At 48.7% G+C, this 19007-nt stretch overlaps 1 protein-coding gene across 1 annotated transcript in view; it reads left to right on the top strand.

Moving 5' to 3' along the window:
- Positions 1-18452, top strand: part of PKP1 (plakophilin 1) — a 43513-nt gene extending 25061 nt beyond the window's left edge. Inside the window, exons 4-13 of the mRNA XM_066335792.1 lie at positions 1957-2101; positions 4008-4215; positions 4911-5088; positions 7177-7291; positions 8656-8811; positions 8915-9091; positions 11178-11331; positions 11801-11987; positions 16963-17047; positions 18359-18452. Of these exons, the coding sequence (XP_066191889.1) occupies positions 1957-2101; positions 4008-4215; positions 4911-5088; positions 7177-7291; positions 8656-8811; positions 8915-9091; positions 11178-11331; positions 11801-11987; positions 16963-17047; positions 18359-18430 (1477 nt within the window). The 3' untranslated portion in view covers positions 18431-18452. The remainder of the gene's footprint in view (positions 1-1956; positions 2102-4007; positions 4216-4910; positions 5089-7176; positions 7292-8655; positions 8812-8914; positions 9092-11177; positions 11332-11800; positions 11988-16962; positions 17048-18358) is intronic.
- The last annotated feature ends 555 nt before the right edge of the window (positions 18453-19007 follow it).

Raw genomic sequence — 19007 nt, 5'->3', positions numbered from 1 at the left:
CTTGTTTCCAGGTTTTGATACAGGTTCAAACTGATGAAAAATTTTATGAGGAAGTGATGTTTTACTGCAGTGTAGAAATGAAAGTGGAATGAGGTTTACCCAGCCTTAGACATGAAATGCTCAAGGTCCAACCCCAAACTTGTCTCTCATTTCTGCATACCAAGAAAGGCAGAGGTGTCTCCAAAGGGCAGGGCTTCCTTTCCTAGGAAAAATGTCCAAGACACAAAGCAAAGTGGTTTTTGGAAGCACCAATTGCTTTCTACTGACTCCACAGGTGCTTGAATGAGTGATGCAGGCCGAGTGTAACTTTAGGCCAGTGAGAACAGTGGAGACCAGAGTCCTTCATGCTGCCTTTTAGGAAATTCCCTGTGGAACTGTGCATATTATTTCCTGCTCTGTGCTGTGTGGAGGGGAGCCCTTGGATTCATAAGGATAGCATTTTATCTCACTGTAAGTGCTGCTGGTAGTGACCAAGTGTCCTTTCCAGACCTTTATTCTTTACATTTCTTTGGTGCAGTCAAAGCAACTCTGTCTATCTCATGCCTGGAAGTGCTAGTGTCTTGTGGTGAAATTTAGCACTTCAGATGTAATGGATAGATTTAAAGAACTTACTAAAAATCCCTATTCTGTTGGTCTGTGGCATTGTCTGAAGATAAGGAGCCACTCTACAGAGTCACTCTCTGGTATGACATGTAGCAAAAATGTGAATAAATAAATGTGGTTCAATCAGGGACTGATTTCCTGATCTCCAGGTAAAACTCCCCACCAGTCCCAGGGAGCATCACCAGCCAGGCACAGCCATAACTTCACTGGCCTGAAAAAGCCCTCACACTTTTGGATTCCATCCGCTGCTAATGAAGTCTTTCCCATTTGTATCCCATCACTGCTGACAGTAGTGCTGACAGTAAAACCAAACAGGAATTTAGGTTTGACTCTACTCAATCCTGGACTTTGCAAATTAATGCAGCCACCACTGCCTTGAGCTGAGATCCCCATGCAGCCTCTGCAGGATTCAGCTGCAAGGGTGCTGAGAGGGGACAGGAACTTTCAATTACAATAATTTCTATAACTGGAAGCATAGACAGCCTTTGTAGTTCAGACCTCCCTGAAAGTTTGGACCCTTTTCCAATTTTATGTGGTTAAAACATCACAAATGGTACTGAATAGGAACAAGCCAAAAAGAGCAGGACCTTCATGTTTCTCAACAAGTGGAAGAGCCTTCAGATGTTTGCATTTCTCCTGAGGTTCCTGTCCTGCCCCAAGCCAGAGGAATTCATATCCTTCCTCAGGAGCTGCAGGCACATTCTTTACCTCTAACAGGGACGAAGACAGTGGTCAGCCCTTACAAGAGTTTGAAGACAGCCAGTGTGAACATCCTCTGGGAGCAGGATGTCTCAAAGCTATTATTAGCATTTCATAAATGGCCTATTTGTCCTTCTGTGACTCCAGACAGGCCTTTTCCTGAGGGATCTGCTTGAGCTTCCCCAGACCATCAACTGCTCTCACATTTCTGCTTCCACCACCTCTCACATCAAAGGATTCCACACTATGGGAAAACCAGGTGCCTGTGTTACCTTGTCCTCACAACCTGGTGGATGGATTCACTCCTGTCCACTCAGTCCTTTATTGTGAACAGTGAACTGGGTCTCTGTTCATTAAACTTACACTTTGGACGTGATCAGACATTCAGCACCTCAATCCAGCTTTCATTTTGTGTCTCCTTTGCTTGTGGATAGACTGGATCTGGAATTTATTACCTTTAGTGCTCTTCACTGTGTCTTTTCCATCTTTTACCATCTCTTTCTTTGAGACAGAGAAATCCACTAGAGGCACACTGTGTGTTTTATGTGGCAATGTGATAATATTTTATCATTGATTCCTTCCCAATAACTCTTGGTGCTGACATAGCAGTCTTGGCTGAGCACTCACCCAGTTCTGTATTTCTCTTTGACACAGGATCTGCGGTGACGAGATTGACGTTGGCACCATGACCATCCAGAAGGCCATCCAGCTCCTGTGCTCCTCCGATGACAAGTACCAGGCCATGGGGGCTTACTACCTGCAGCACACCTGCTTCCAGGATGAGTCTGCCAAGCAAGAGGTGAGCAGACTCCTCCAGTGCTCTGCTGCCACACTGGGGCTGATGGCACAAATGAGGGATGGGACTGGTTTTCCTTAGTGTCAAGGATCCATAGGTTCCCTTGGTTTTCATGAGGGTGCTTTATACTTCATTAGCCAGGCTCAGGCATTAATTAAATAGATTTTTCAGCTATTAATGGCCACTTTCTCACAACAGCAGTTGGTCAGGATTTAATGCCTGGAATAATTTCTAGGTAGCAGAGGAGACTGTTCCTGTTGTCACCACGAGCTATTGTGGCACAGGGTGATGGAATTTGACAGTATGGAAGCTGCCATGTAGTGTCCTCTTCTGGGGGCAACTGCACCTAGCTCCACATCAATCTTTCACTATCTCAGTGCTGCAGAGTCAGAGCAAGACAAAGCTGCTTAAGTCCTACTGTGACCTTTGCCGGGCATTGGTCAGTGACCCTGCAGCCCTTTGCCAGCCTTTTTCACAGCCCTTTTCCAGACTATTTCAGCCACCTGAGCCAATGGGTTAATTAGTGATCATGTACAAAGATAATTTTGCACATCCGTAGTGGTGTCTGCCCCATCCTGGAAGTGTCCGAGGTGAGGTTGGGTGGTGTTTTGGAGCACTCTGCAATAGTGGAAGGTATCCCTGGTCATGGCAGGGGGTCGGACAAGATGAGTTTTAAAGTCCTTTCGCACCCAAACCCCTCTGTGACCCTGTGATACTTGACCACAGAGAAGCCCTCCTTATAGTACAGGTTATTTTTCTGATGCTCTTACTCCTCAATTCCTTTGCCAAAATGTGGCAAAGGAGGCAGACTGAAGGATGGATCTGCGGCAGCAAAGATATCAGTGAATTTATCCCCACCCTGGATTTGCTGAGATGCCAACCCTTTAGAGGTGGCTTTCCCTGTCCTGGCACAACAGTGGAGCGAGCTGGAAGTGCTGGCCTGGTGTGGGGCTGTGCCCCCGTGCCCTGGCTGCGCCTGGATGAGTGCAGATGCCCAGCCCACACTTACGTGGCCGATTGTGGCATGGTCACACCCTTTGTTACCGTTGGGAACCCTCTCTGAGCGCTGGGCCGTCCCATCTTCCCAGAAAGATGTGCCAGAGCAGGTCGGTGACTCATCCCAGCACACGCTTGTTTTCTTTCCCTCCTGAAAGGTGTTCATTCATTGTCCATTGTCAGCAAACCTCAGCCGAGGGGGTGTTTGTGTCAGGATGGGTTCCTGGCGGGATCACAGCCGGTGCCGAGCACATCCCGCAGTGGGAACACTCAGCATTTGGAGAGCTCAGCTGCAGGGATTTGCCTTCAAAGCTCTGTGTGCTGTCCTGCAGGTCTGGGCTCCGTCCACTGCCTCTGGCTGACCTCGAGGGTAGTGGCACTGGCCATGACCGTCCCTTTGAGCTCAGCCTGTGATCTCAGCATGCAGATAAATGACCATAGCATGTCATCAGATGGCTGTAAATGGCCTGTGCACTTAGGCAAGGCAGCGTTTCCACTGTGCAAACTGTGGAGGTGGGTGAAAGTTTGCAGGAGCACATTTCCATCAGCAAAGGACTTTGTCTATGGCCATAACTCACAGACAGCCACTCCTGCGGTTTAAGCTTTTGGCTCCAAGCTCCAGGCCAGGAGCTTTGTGCTCATGACCTACGACCTGAACTGGACTTGTCATCTCTGGCCCTTGTTCCCTGGCAGCTCGGCTTCTCCAGCTCCCCCAGGATGGACTGTCTGACTCCTGGCACTGCTGGGGCAGTTCTGGGTGTCCCTGTCCCAGCAGTGTCCTGTGCTCTGTACTGATGGCCCTTGTCTCTCCTGGTGCTGTGCTCATGGCAAGTGTCTGTCCCGTGTCTGTCCCGCATCTCTCCTGGTGCTCCATGCTCATGTCCCGTGTCTGTCCCATGTCTCTCCTGGCCAGGTCTATCGGCTGGGGGGCATTGCCAAGCTCGTGGAGCTGCTCCGCAGCCAGAACCAGAACGTGCAGCGGGCGGCAGCTGGAGCTCTCCGGAACCTGGTGTTCAAGAACCCCACCAACAAGATTGAAACCCGGCGGCAGAATGGGATCAGGGAGTGCGTGAGCCTCCTCCGCAGGACAGGGAACACTGAAATTCAGAAACAGCTCACAGGTACCCAGAGTCTGCTCAGCCCCGGCAGGGCCCGGGCTCCCCTTGCCGGGGTTCCATAGCCCTGCTGCTACCCTACCACAGAGAGGGGGTTTTCTGCTCCTGTTGCACCAAAGGGTGAAGGAAATTAGAAGGCAGAGAAGGTCCTGACCCTTCCATGTTCCATAAGGATTAATCCCTTCCTTAGAGCCTGTTGGGGAAGTACCTGCCCCAGGTCCCCCTGCCCTGCCGTTATGGTCACCCTGCCATTTCCATGCCTCACTGCACCCTGGCTCCTGTGCTGTTCCCAGGGATGGCCAAGTGAGCTGCCAACCCCAGTAGGGTTGGCTGGGTTCCCTCATTGGTGCCTGACCTTTGCCTGAGGAATTGATGGGAGTTTTTTGGTGCAGATCACCCTCAGCTGTGTCCCAGGTTTTATGCACAAGCCTTTCCAAGATCCCTGGAGAGATGCTGTCCCCTGCAACCTAATAAACAGCAATTTTGGAGGACGGAGGATGCTTAAATGCCCACTTCCACATGGACCCATCCTGCCTGTCTCCCATAAGGTTGGACAGGGACTGGGGTTTTGGGCAGCCTCTGCAACCTTCAGCTCCTAGGGGTGAAAGGAAGAAGGATTTTGGTGCTGGAATCACCCCGACCTAAACAGAGTACCTAATGCACATTACCCTTGCTTGAGCTTGTGTCTCACTTCTTCCTAGGACTGCTCTGGAACCTCTCCTCCACTGATGAACTAAAAGAAGAGTTGATACAGGAGGCTCTGCCTGTGCTGACAGACTGTGTTATCATCCCTTTCTCGGGTTGGTCTGATGGCAGCTGCAACAGGACACGAGAAATTATAGACCCAGAAGTGTTCTTCAATGCCACAGGATGTTTGAGGTGAGTCACCAGGCAGGGACAGACTGCAACTTGTGTCTGTAGGCAAACGCTGAAGCCATCTAAATCCTCTTACAATGCGCTGAATTTATGCTCATTACATTACAATTGTGTTAATGAAAAATTCTCCTTGAGAAAGTTTTCCTGACTAAGAGAAGGTGCAGAAAAAAACCTACATGTAAAATAATTTTCTAGTAGCTTTTTATTTTTAATGATTTTGTTCTTACTAAGTCTCTTCTCAAAAAATACGTAATGCTGTCTTGTGGAGTACTGAAACCCATCAGTGTTTAGCTCAGACCATTAAACTGGACAGATTTTGCCTTTAGAGGTTTGAGGCTTCCAGAGGAAAAAAAAACTGGTTTAGGCTTTAGGTGACAAAAAGACAGAATTCTCTTCGTGGGGAAAACAAGAATTTTCCCATTTCTTCTGATAACTGTTTTAGCATAGAGCAGTCCCATTGCCCTGGATGTTTTCTGGCTCATTTCATCAGGAGACTCAGCTACAAAACAGGAGAAGCAGATTGAGCCCAGAGTAGTTTATTTTGTTCACGGGAAGCCAAAGCCCTTTTGTAGAGGATCTTCGCCCTGACTTGCTGTTTCTTCTACTTTCCTCCTCCACTTGGATGTGAGCTCCTTGTCTCAATGGGAACAAGTGGGGCAAAAAACCTGCCCTGTATAATGAGGTGCTTTCATCAAGGGAAGCTCTCCCCGAGGGAGGCAGTGCTGGCCGCGCCCTTCCCAGACATGCAGCTCACAGGAGCTGGAGCTGCTTATGAAACGAGAGGCTGATCATGGCAGGGCCTTTGGAGACCTGATACCATCAGCTTCTGTGGCTGGGAACTCTGTCTGGGAGATAGGGAGTGCTGTTCCCTCCTTCCCTGTACTGGAAGGCAGCTACCCCAAGTTCTGGATGTGTGGAGTACAGTGGGTATGAGCTGCTCTGCTTTAAGGCCATCTCTGCCTACCAACAACATAAAATAGCACATTAAATTGAGGGAAGGACAATGGCAACAGCTTGTAAAAACCCTGTGGAGTTTAACTGAAGGTAGGCTCTGCTTCCTGGGACTGATCCCAGCCTGTGGCAGCAGTGCCCAGCACCTCAAAGACTGGCAGATGCAGGTCAGCAAGGGAGCTCCAGAGCCTGGTGGAGCAGGACTGGGGAGTAGAAAGAGTGAGGGAAGCTGTTAGTTGGATCTGGAGACCCTGTTCCAAGGGCTGAGCCAGTACTGCTTTGAGTCACTGCCCTGCCACATCAGAACACAGGGATGAGAATAGCCCTGGGTTTGCCCTGGGCCCTAGTCATTGCTGCTCAAGCATTTCTGGATTGCAGATGAATCCATGTTAATGAGGAGGCTGCAAATCACAGTGAACATCAGATCCAGTTCTGGAGTGCCTGCAGTGAATACCTCACAAGCACTGCCAACCTCTCTTTCTTTTTCATTTGCAAGCTATAAGACAATCAAATAGGGGGAGAGGGGAACCCAAAAACATAACAAAACAACAAAACCCATGTCCTGTTACTGGAAAAACTCCACTGTCCTGACAGTTGCTGGTGTCCAGAACTCTTTTCAACCTCACAGATGGGTCAGTTCCTCTGGCCAGAGCCATAGCTGCTCTCCAGTATCTCCACCCCATTTCCCACACAGACATTGTTGCTGACCCTGGGTAGGTCTGTGCTTACAACCCTGTGCACCTTCCTGACGATCACAACAACGCCAGATGTTGGAGTTCCTAAAACAGATGGTCTTTAGCCAGCCTTCCCTTTGGAAACTCCTCTCAGGAGACAGTGTCTGTGTAGTGGCACATTCAGAGCCTCTGAAGCAACCTCCTGCTGGTGACTGTCCCTAGGAAGAGTGTCTTCTATGCAGAGCTCCTTGCAGGACATATTCCAGGTGAAGTCAGTCCTAAAGAGCAACAAGTGAGCTGTGCACTGGTGCAGTCCCCCCAAAGGCCTCTAGAATGGAAGCAGTTCCTCAGCCTTGCTAAATCTGCCATAAAATCCTCAAATTCAGTGACAACCATAGCCAGAACAGAACCCAACTCACCCTCTCTCCTCCTTTCCCCCCGCCTTGCTCCTCGATGGCTTCCTCAGGAACCTGAGCTCTGCAGACATGGGGCGCCAGACCATGAGGAATTACCCTGGCCTCATCGACTCTGTCATGACTTATGCCCAGAACTGCGTGGCCTCCAACCGCCCCGACGACAAGGTACCAGCTGCTGCCCTGGGCTACCAGCCCCACAGTTAACAATTGCAACCCTGGGAATGTCTCAAAATCGCTTTCCAACAAACACAGGTGGTGGCTGGACTCTCTGGCTGCTCTTGTCCTTCCAAGCCCCAGTGGGATCTGTTTCAGAGTTGTAAGTCCTTGGGGCTCTGGGCCTTACAAGTTAAAGTAGAGAAGTAGAGAAGTAGAGCTGGTCTTTACAATTTTCCTTTAACAAACACAAAGGAACAGTAAAATACTTTGGCTCCTGAGTCCCCAAGATACTTCCCTTCCCTTCCCTTCCCTTCCCTTCCCTTCCCTTCCCTTCCCTTCCCTTCCCTTCCCTTCCCTTCCCTTCCCTTCCCTTCCCTTCCCTTCCCTTCCCTTCCCTTCCCTTCCCTTCCCTTCCCTTCCCTTCCCTTCCCTTCCCTTCCCTTCCCTTCCCTTCCCTTCCCTTCCCTTCCCTTCCCTTCCCTTCCCTTCCCTTCCCTTCCCTTCCCTTCCCTTCCCTTCCCTTCCCTTCCCTTCCCTCATTTTAATCTCCATCCCTTGCTCTTTACCCCCCACATCTCCTTATGCAGCAGGACTCCAGAATATAATCCCCAGCTTGGCACATGTTCACCAGGAAGCCAGGAGCTGGCACCTCTTTGCCAGCCCCCTGACTGTGACTGATGGCTGTGTGTGAACAGCACTTGCCTTGGACAAAAAAGTGTTTGTAGACACCTTTTGGGCATAACCCTCAAAGTTACCAAAGTTATTTTGAATTCCCTCTGGATTGAGCAAATCCTCTTTTGGGGATGATGTTTGCATGAAGCCCCTTTCCAGCAGCACACAACTGGAAACTCTCTTTGGAAAAAAAAAAAAAAAAAACACAACTCTTTGGAAATGTAACCACAGGTTCTGGTGTTGATTATGGGTATCCAGCCAAAATTCTCCCTTGTTCTTCCCATTGGGCACTCTGGCATCCAGGGAAAGGAGGCTTAAAGCCTGTTCTTGGTGAAAAGTGTCACCTGATCTGTAGCTGTGACTCAGAGAGTGTCACTGGAAGTCACCTCTGGCAAGAGGGGGATTTCAAGATTTGGAATTTCATAGTTTGATCCAGCCACTCTCACAGTCTCTTTTCCTGTTTTCCAACTTGTCTGTAGCAAGTGAGACCTCCCGAGGTACTCTGGGTTAGCAGCTCACTGAGATCCTTCCTTCATGTTTATTCCAGCTCCTTCCTTCCCATTCCTCACTCCCTGAACCAGGCTAAAGAGCATCTGTGGAGCTAAGAAGCTGATTATGGCCCAGGCCATGTCCTCTCTGGTGCTGCTCCATAGTTTTCTACCTAATGTCATGTTTGCATTTTTCTTCTGGGGGTGATGCAGTCTGTGGAGAATTGCATCTGCATCCTGCACAACCTCTCCTACCGCCTGGATGCTGAAGTTCCCAACAAATACACCCAGCTCAACCACATGGCCCGGAGTGTTTACATGGACAAAACTCTCACAGGGTGCTTCAACAGCAGGAGTGGGAAGATGGAGGTAGGATGTTCTGCAGAGGGATTTGGAATGCAGTGTTCAGCCCCAGGCAGGGGCTGCAAGGGAAGGACAGGATCTGAGCTCCCTGTTTCTCATGTCTTTGCAGAATGATGAGTATGGAGTCCCCCTTCCCGAGGAGGATTTCAAACCCAAAGGCCCCAGTTGGCTCTACCACTCAGATGCCATCCGCACCTACCTGTCCCTGATGGATCAGAGCAAGAAGGATGCCACCCTAGAAGCTTGTGCTGGAGCTCTGCAGAACCTCACTGCGAGCCGAGGGCTGGTAAGAGCTTCCCTTCCTTCCACATGTGTGCACCCAAATGTGTCAGCACTTCCATGGAATCAGAAAGTCAGTAAGATTGGGAAGACTTCTAAGGTCACTGATCATCATCACTTCTCAGCCTTGGAAAAGGAAAATGTCCACCTTAAACCTCAAGGCACCACAGCCAGTCTTTCTATAGTGTTTGATCCAGTGAGATGTTTATTAACTCCAAACTCAGGGTCTCATGGGGGGCTACAATCAGCATCCCAGACCTGTACACTGGGTTTCCAAGTTTCCCCAGTCTGTTGGTCTTACTGCCAGCAGCTGCTGATACTGGCACCCTCCCCCAGAGCAGCAGTGAGGGTGAGCCCAGATGTGCACCTGTAGCCAGATGTGATGAGAGGCAGGAGAAGGGCTGAGCCACCGCCCATGCGTGTGCTCCAAGGGGAGGTGGCTGTAATGACAGGGTGGGTTGTGGTGTGGATTGTGGCTTGTCCACACCTCAGAGCTGTCTGTAAATTAGCTGTGACAGATGTCCTGACCCGTGGGCACAGCAGCATGGATGTGCCAGGGGCTGGGTGATGCTGTGGCACTGTGAGGGACACGTCACAGCCACAGCTCCATGGGCCCACGTCACTGCACTGGGCACGTCCTCACAGGCTGCCTCCCCTGGGACAGTCCCTGACTTGTCTGTTTGTGCTCAACTCCATCAGTCCCAATTTAAATAAGATGGATGGGGAGATAAAGAGATAATGATTCCATAGGTAGGAGAGGTGTGTCACGAGTGGGGAGTGTCCCACCCAGAGACACAGGTGACTCACAGAGCCTTCCCTGTTGGGATGGCATTAACTTGCCAGCTCTGATCTCCTTTTGTCACGATGATTTCCATGCTAAATAATTGGAAACCTTGACTTTTGGCAATTTAACTAAGCAGTGCCAAGAACCAGAAGGTGGAGAGAGGCTGTCATGTATGGGTCAAGCTGGTCAGAGAAATGGGGCTGGAAGGGAAGAGAAAATTTCAGCAATCAACAAGATTGCACAAGGGACAAACAACCAAACCCAGCTCTGACAGCCTACTGGAATGGAATGGCTGAAATTTGTCTGGATGTGCAGAAGTGGCTCCTCTCCACAAGGGTCTAATTCCAGCTCAGAGCTGGAGCTGGAGTTGCTGAGCTTGCTGCCATTTGAAGGAAAGGGAATCTGGGGATGCGCTTGTGGAGATTGCTGTGATACTTTAGCTCATAAAGGATGGCTCTGAATGTCCTTCAACTGCACTTTACACACCCCAGTCCTGCTGGTATGAGTGTGTAACAGGGCACATGTTTTCCATCCCTGTCTATCCATTCCCATGTCACTGTTGATGGACATATGTTTCCAGCAGCTTTTCTGGTGGGGCAGTAGCTGAGAAGTTCAGTTTAAGCTCTGTTAATAAGGGCAGTTTACTCAGGGGATAGGCTTAAACTCATCTGCCCTTGCTGCATCCTGAGGCCTTCTACATTTACAAGCACAAGATCACATCTAAGGTGAGTATTTTTGGTCCTCAGACTGTTTTTTAAAGCCATCTGTTCCTGCTCCCCAAACGCCCATTGTGGCATGGCAGGGAGTTGTGAAGGGCCAGGCCAGGGAGTTGCCAGGGGCTTGTGAAGGGTGAGGGCAACAGGGACATGAAAGTAATACTTACCTGGCTTTTGGAATGTCAGTTGAGTGATCAGCTGCTCCACTGGGATTCCAGAGAATAGCAGAACCTGGACAGCTGTGCCACTGCTTGGCAACTGCTTTGGCAAAGAATTTTCCCCAATATCCAATCTAAACCTCTACTGGGCAGTTTGAGATCATTTTCCATTGTTCTCTGGGACCAGCGCTGGTGGCACCTCCTGTCAGGGAGCTGAGGAGAGCCAAAAGGTTCCCCCAGAGCCTCCTTTTCTCCAGGCTCCCATAACTGTGGGGAAGAGAAGTCAAACTGACGTAGTAAGTAGGATTATGGCAGCAGGAGAAAGGATTGTGCAGTGCTCATTTTGTGGTACAGTCACATTCCTCCAGCCCTGATCATCATCCCATCTGTTTCCCCCTGGCACTGTAAGTCATGGAAATCTCTGCTGTCCCTCAGATGTCCAATGCCATGAGCCAGTTGATTGGGCTGAAGGAGAAGGGGCTGCCTCGCATTGCTCGGCTGCTCCAGTCCAACAGTTCTGAGGTCGTCCGCTCTGGGGCCTCTCTGCTGAGCAACATGTCCAGGCATCCTGTGCTCCACAAAACAATGGGTAAGTCCTTCCCTCACACCGGATCCCAGCTTTCAGCTCCATGGGATCTGCCCAGCTTGCTTTGTAAGCCCCATAAGGAGACCTAGCCAGGCTCCAGAACTGGGCAGAGCAGTGTCATTTCCTCTGGCCCCACGGACAGTCACAGTGCTGTGTGACAGTCACCACTGCTGTGCTTTGCAGACAATAACAAACCTGCAGGACCACGAGAGTGACAGTGATTTGGGAAATGAGTCGGACTTGAGTGCCCATGGCCTGTTGCCCTTCCAAAGGCCTAACACTGCCCTTCCAAACGCCTGCAGCCCTCGTTTTGTCTTGGAAAAATCCCCAGATGATGATGATGCTATTGCTGTCCAATACTTCCAGTGCCTCCCTGCAGAGATAACTCTGTTTGGTGTTAACACAAATAGCATCATTCACTTGTGCCAGATTGTGTTTAATTGTTGATTGGAACATTCCTCCACCTCTTTAGCTCACCAGGTGCTCCCAGATGTGTCCCGTCTCCTGTCGTTCCAGTCTGGAAACACCAGCAGCTATGGGGAGATCATGACATCAGCTTGTTACACTCTGAGGAACCTCATCATGTCCAACCCCCACCTGGGAAAGTCTTACCTGTCCAGCAACTTGATAAATAATGTAGTGAGCCTGTGCCGGAATGGGTGAGTGTGTGGCACGAGGCAGGGACAGATCCAGATGGACCCCAGAGTCTTCTCAACACCCTTCAGAACCAGAGTAGAGGATTATTCCTTTCCAATAAAGGAATCAGGCCTGTTGGTGGGCAGAAATCCTCAGCACTGGTTTCTTGGTAATAGGCAGGAGCCATCCAGGGTGGAATTTGCAAAGAGGCTTCTGAAAAATTTCTGGTTGAATTTTAGGAAATTCTAAAAAGAACTGAAGCACCAACATCTTAAAGTCTTTAAAAAATAGTACTTATGGAGCTTATAAAAAGAGAAATTACTTTTTACATGAGCAGATAGTGACAGGACAAGGGGGAATGGTTTCCACTAAAAGAGGAGACTTTACACTGTTAGGAATTTAGGAATAAATTCTTCCCTATGACAGTGGGAAGGCCTTGGCATAGGCTGTCCAGGAAAGGTGTGGTTGCTCCATCTCTGGAAATGTCCAAGGCCAGGTTAGATGGGGCATGGAGCAACCTGGGCTAGTGGACTGTGTTCTTGCCCGTGGCAGAGGTTGGGACAGGATGGGCTTTACAGACCCTTCTAACCCAAACCACTCTGGGGTCCTCTGATATGTGAAAAATTTCAGCCCTCAGAACAGGAGATGTCAGTGACTTCCTGGCTTCTGGGCTTCCCTCAGACCTTGTCGTGAGGGTCAGGTCTGAAGTTCAACACTGCAGGTACACAAGGATTGTGCGTAGCTTTTATGTGCAAATCTGTTCATCTTTTTGTTGAATCGTCCTCCTCAAGCTGCAGCTCTGGGTTAACAGAGACAGGAACTATTTTAAGTACCTCCCTGGTCTACTCCTGTATTTTGCACCAGCTGAGCAATCTCATCATATTTTACTTCTTTCTATTTTAGGACTTGGTTTGGGGTTTGGTGGCAGGAGTTCTGTTGTGTTTTTTATCCATACTCCCTGCAGCATGACCCTGTCAAGCCTTGCCAAGTTCTGTGTTCATTTCTGGCCAAACTGGTGTTAAACTTCCATTATCTTTGACCATGTTCTCTCCTTCTTAGGCTTTCATCTCTCCTGCCATCTGTCTTTGTTTTAAAATGCCTTTGACAAGTAACCCATTGTTTTCTGTTGTGAAAATCCATTTGCATGCCTTCATCATCCTTTGATAAAGTTCTTCCAATCTACCTCTTGTTCCATGGCAGAGACACTCTCAGTCATTACACGGAGCCTCCTTGTTTAGTTTGGGCTTGGGCCAAGGAGCATCACTCTCTTTGCTGCTTTTATTTGCTTCCACTCTCCAACAGCCCAATTACCATGAAACCCAGCCCTCTTCTAAGCCCTCTTTTTGAATGGTATTTACCCGTGCTGAAGTCCCACTGAGGCTCCCTCAGACCAGTGCTCAGTAATTTACTGCTCCAGCACAGCCTTGCACAACCAGGGCTGGGAACACTTTAATTGCCTTGGCTGCTGGGGATGAGCTTTTTTGGAGGTGACTCACTGAACTGAGAGGAGTTACCAAACTCTCGAGATGTCTCCAGTCCTGCCTGGATCACAAAGTCCTCCCAAGAAACTCCCCAGTTCTTACACTGTCCAAAACTTGAATTGTTCCTTTTCCTCCATTATTTGTTTTTCTCCCCAAAGATTATTATGCTGTTCAATTTGTAGGGAAAAAGAAAAAGAAACCAATTTCCACCCAGGAATAATCTTACTTGTCCCAGTTATTTCAGGCTGTTCTAGTAGAGCAGAAGCTGGAGAGACTTTGGACTCTTGCTAGGTCACCAGGTGAATTTTTCCCAGTGTCATGTGTCACCTGTGAAGATAAACAAGAAAAATTAGGGTGGGATTTGTCCAGTCGTGCATCAAAAAGAGCCTCCCCCCTCGGCAGTGGAAGTCACTAAGCCCCCACTTCTCCTGGGGGCCACCTGAAGTCCGCAGATGCTCACTTGTGGTTCTGAAAATCGTGAGTCCCATGTCATCTACCTCCTCCTTCCAGCACCACAGGCAGCAGAGGGAGAGGGGACAGGGGGCCTTAGGGGTGACCCAATGCCAGAGAAGAGCCAGGGACACCCTGTACCCTGTCAGGATTTTATGGTTTTCTCTGTTAATCTGCCCCAGTTCCCTGTGGACATACCCTGACCTCCAGGCTGAGGTTGCTGTCTGGGTGCTCCCTCCCTGTGTCTGCTCTGCCAGCTGCTGATCCTGCCCTGTATTTCTGAGCTGGCCTCTCACTGCGTTACCAGCTGCAAACCAGGAGCTCCACCTGCTCAAACAACTTCAGGATCACAGCTTAGAAAGAAACTCCAGGTTCCAGACCAGTGAGTTATGGATCTTGCCCTTTCCCATGTTCTCCTCCCTTCCCATGTTTCTTTCTCTTCATGTTTCTCATAGCTGGATTCTGACTGAAAGGCAGAAAGGGTTCAGCAGTTTATCTGATGGATGTGGTTTCTTCTTCTTCCTGGAGCATCTGAATTAAGACAATTAAGTAATTGTCTGTGTCTCCTGCAGATGCTCTCTTCTATGACATGGGGTTCATGGACAAATGAGGTTCCTTCAGTCTTCATTTTTAATCCAAGTTGCCAAAATATTGAATATTTCCTTCAATTTTTGATGGTGTTTCTGAAAATCAACCTACTGGACCTGATTTATTGGGGTGTTTGACTTCCTGTTAATTTTTCTTCTCCAGCTGTCTGAAAAATGTTTCTCTGTGCATTTTCAAGCAACATTATTTCACTAATTAAATTAAAATTTTCCTCGTTAATTCTATTGGATGCACTCAAAGCTTTTCCCAAAGTCTCTCCCTGTGCTTTGGAGCATCACATTTGTAGTTCATCCCTTTATCATGGATTTATTTTTATTTCTCTTTCTTCTTTCACTTTTCACACCATTGCTATTGCAGTTTTATTTTGCAATTCAATTCCACCACAGCATTTCACCAAAATTAATCTTTCGAGAAACTCAGGTCTTCCCTTGATTACTCCCTGTGCCAGAGTTCTTCTTATCCATACATTTCCAACTTCCCATTTCTTCCAAAGATATCATTGATATCAATTTTATAATCTCTTCACATCCTGAAGGAATCCTTGTTGTGGGAATTCCTTGGCATTCTCAGTGACACACATAAAATTCTTTGTACTTTTGTCCTTTGAAGAAGGGTTATTTCTCCCCATTATTTGATATCTGTGGACAAGATTCTTGTCTTTTTTGCCCCCATTCTGTTTCTCCCCATTCCCCACCATCTGCTTCTGACTGTGTCTTGTTCATGTTTTGTTGAGTCTGTAGCTTTTTGGATGACTCCTCCCACTGCCACCAGGGGACATCTCCCTCATTGCCTTTCCACAATTTTTCATGAATAATTCTATTTGTAAAAGACATATTGTACTTAAAATCAACTTTGATTTTCAGGCAATTTATTATTAAGGAATTTTTCCCCAAATCATCTGTCCTTGATATTCTGCTCCATGTTATCCACTACTATATTCACATTATTTTTTGGAGGATATGCTGCTTTACCTACTGAAGTTGGCATCACAGCTCCACCAGCTCATATTGAGCTTTTTATACCTAAATTATATCAGTCAATGCTGTAAGAAACAGTCAGTGCTGGTCCTTCAAATGAAGAGTTTAGAAATTCTTTTGCCTGAATTCATAAATGACTCAGGTACTGATGCTGGTAATTTTGTCTTGAAGATAGAAAACTTCTGAGGTGTTCTCTGGAGGCATAGTGGCAAAAAGTACATATTTAGCATCATTAGAAGTAAATAATTTCAAAAATATGAGAAAATTACTCTGGCTTAGGAAGAGAGAAACAACTTCAAACTATAAATCCTTGAAAGAGACTTCAGTTCGTGCTCTGCCCATCTGATCACAGCTACCCTTGTGTTTGTAGGGATTTAATGTCTTTTCAGACACAGACAAGATTTCAGCTAAAAATGTTTTAAAATGTTATTCTAGTAACAGAGCATAGGGTGGTTATAACTAGAGAAGAGATCTGGCAATAAAACCTGTTTTTTTCTGTCCCAAAGCATTGCTCAGGGATTTCTGGCTGTCCTCCAGCCTTCCACACAACACCAGGAGCTGCACAACACCTTTGAAGTTTGTGGCCAAGTTAAACTTGATCATTTGTTTGGTAACAGTTGATGTGTATGTCAGGGAAATGCCCCAGACTTTACTGGATGTGGTTCCATCCCTGTCCTCCCACACTCCAAGTGTAGAGTTGATGTCCCAGGTTCCTCATGGCCTATTGGTCCCATTTCTTGTAGGCTTTTTATTTTATTTTTGGAAGCTATTTTGAGGGATGTTGTGTGGACTGTTTTTGAGGACACAAGGTTTTGTGGAGTTGTATCAGACAGGGAGGGCCCAGAGCTTGGTCCTGTTCCTCTCCATCACCCAGGGTGGGACAGGCTGGGGCTGCCCTGAACCCAGAGCAGGAGTCTCCCATAGGCAGAGGAGGCCCAGGAGATCGGGAGCAGCCACGGGAGCCAGCAGGGAGGGGATAGCTGGGTATGAAATGTTCCAAAATTATAAAAAGTCCTGCGATGACTCATGGTTTCGAGCTGTTACGTGAGCAGGTATCTGTTCCTTTGTGCTGAGTAAGGGCTCTGGGCTGCTTGCAGATGTTGTTATTGCAAAGGCTCCCAGCCCTTGTCCTCTCCAGGCAGCTCTGAGCCCGCTCCTCTGCCCCCTCCCAGGGGATCCACCCACACTGTCCCTGCAAAGGGTTGGCACCATTTCCCTTCTCTTTCCCGCTCTCAAATTTCAGACTCAGCTCAGTTTTATGCTCATTTTCTCATTCAGACCCTCCCTTGTCTTTCATTTGCCCTTCTCTGGTCACAGTTTTTGTCACACAGTATTGCTGAGAGAGCACGAGGGTGTTACTGACAGTCCTGATTGTGGCTAGCCAGGCTCCCAGCTAGAGATGGGTTTGTCCCAGATGGTCAGCAGTGTCTGTGGGCTGCTGCTCTGTGCCTGCCATAATCCTCCTGTTGCTTTCATCTTCCCAGATCCTGTCCAAAAGCAGCTGAAGCTGCTCGACTTCTCCTGACAGACCTTTGGTCCAACAGGGAGCTCCAGAGTGTGCTCAAGCAGGTAAGGACAGCACTCCTGCTTCTGGGAGTCAGGAAAAGCCCTGGGTTGTTCACTTGCTGAAGTGGGGGGCTGGTAAAGGCCCTGATCCAGCAGCGAGTGGGGCAGGGCCCAAGAGGAGCCCGAGGTACTTGGGAACCCACCTAGGATCGGAGCAGGTGGCAGGGGGTTACTGCTGAGACTCACTTTGGGGACAAAAGCAGCTGGTGACGTGCCTGTGTCAGACACCTTCCTCCCTGGGGACGGTTCTGGAATGTTCCCCAGCACAGCCCCTTGCCCTGGGCTGGGACACGCTGGCTGTTTCACCCTCATTTAGGGAATTCCTTTCGTTACAGTCCATCAAGTTCCAGCAGGTGCCTGGCAAGGTCCCTCCTCTCTTTGTCCCCATTTTCTTCTGTGTCCATAACCCTGCCCTCTGGTTACATCTCCCTGCAGCCAGGATAAGCTTTCAAACCAAGAGGAGGAGTATTTGGGATTTGTTTTTCTCTTTGCAACAGAAGCCAGGAAAGTGCAGAGCCAAACAGGCACTGAGCAAGCTCCAGCCCCCAGCTCTAGGTCCCACCTCCCAGCCCCAGCTCTGGCTGCTCCCAGCTCCCAGTTCACAGCTCCTGCCCCCAGTGGCTTTCTTTGTGCAGGCTGGGTTTTTCCAACTCAAGAGCAGCAGCACCTGCAGAGAGAATAGGGCCACATTAAAGAGAAGGAGGAATCCCTACCAGGGGGAGCACCTGGAAGCAGGAGCAGAGCATCCCAACTCTGTTCCCATTTTGACAATAAGGAACTCTCTACACAGGAGCTGGGGTAGTTTTGTGCCAGGCTCTGCTCACAGCCAGTGACAGCTCATTTTAGGGTAACTGAGCCACTCGGGTGTTCACACAGAAGTTTATGGCATAGGTAAGCATCAGGCGAGGAGGATGGGAGTCTGCAGGGGTACATGCATCATGCAAAGACTTCTGCTCTTTTTCAGGATGAGGAACTAAATGAAAAAATACTCAGTGAATGGTTAAATAAAAGTTACCTCCATAAACCTGGAGGTGTCCAGCTCTGGGATGATGGAAGGCAATGCAAGGAAAAGCAACCTGGTCTAGAGGAAGGTGTCCTGCCCATGGCAAGGGTGGAATGAGATGAGCTTTAAGGTCCCTTTAACCCAAACCATTCCATGGTTCTATGATTCTGTTGAGTTCATCAATAAGGGTGACAAAGGTGGCCAGAGGGCTGACAGGGGAGGGCTGAGAATGAAGCACACTTTGCTCAATAGCTGCTCTCAGTGTAGAAACTGATATGCACTCACTGCACTTAATGTTTCTGCTTTTCCAGCAAGGGTTTGATAAGAATATGATGGGATCTTTAGCTGGAACGACCTTCAGGACCCTCTCCTCCAGATTTTAGAGCTTCTCCATGCACATTCAGATGGCAGGTGAGGACATAGCCCTTGTGGTGGATTTGGGGCACAGGAATCCTTTGAGATTGTTGCTACTTTTGATCACCCCAAAAGTGTGTTTGTGAGATTTTCATCCCAAATCTTCCCAGACCAGTCTGTTTCTATAAGAGGTCAGAGGCTGTGCTGTCTCTGGGACCAGGGCAGATGTTGCCCAAAGTGCCCAGCTGTGCATTTTGGAGATGCTCAGCACAGATGTCACAAGACAGACAAAGCTGCTGGGCTTCACTGTGCCTCTCCCTTCCTTTGCCAAGCAATCACTGATTCAGTGCATTTTCCCAAACCCTCCCCGGTGAGGTTCTTCCTGGGATTCTGTCTGGCAGTGCCCTTTTCCTGAACTTTGAGCAGTGTTATCCAGACAGTGCCAGTAATGTGCAGTGAATTCCAGCACATCCATGGCTTCACCCATTAGATTAGCAAATTGTTTGAGCCCTGAGTCTACCTGTCAGCCTCAGGTCAGAATTGAGGACCACAGTCTGTCAACTGAAAATCCCAATCGAGAATCCAAGGAAGAGAAACCACAGGCAG

Source organism: Sylvia atricapilla, chromosome 25 (assembly GCF_009819655.1).
Source record: "Sylvia atricapilla isolate bSylAtr1 chromosome 25, bSylAtr1.pri, whole genome shotgun sequence".
In the NCBI taxonomy this organism is placed as follows: Eukaryota; Metazoa; Chordata; class Aves; order Passeriformes; family Sylviidae; genus Sylvia; species Sylvia atricapilla.
The sequence above is the reverse complement of the archived record's forward strand: the minus strand, read 5'-3'. Positions and strand labels throughout refer to the sequence as shown.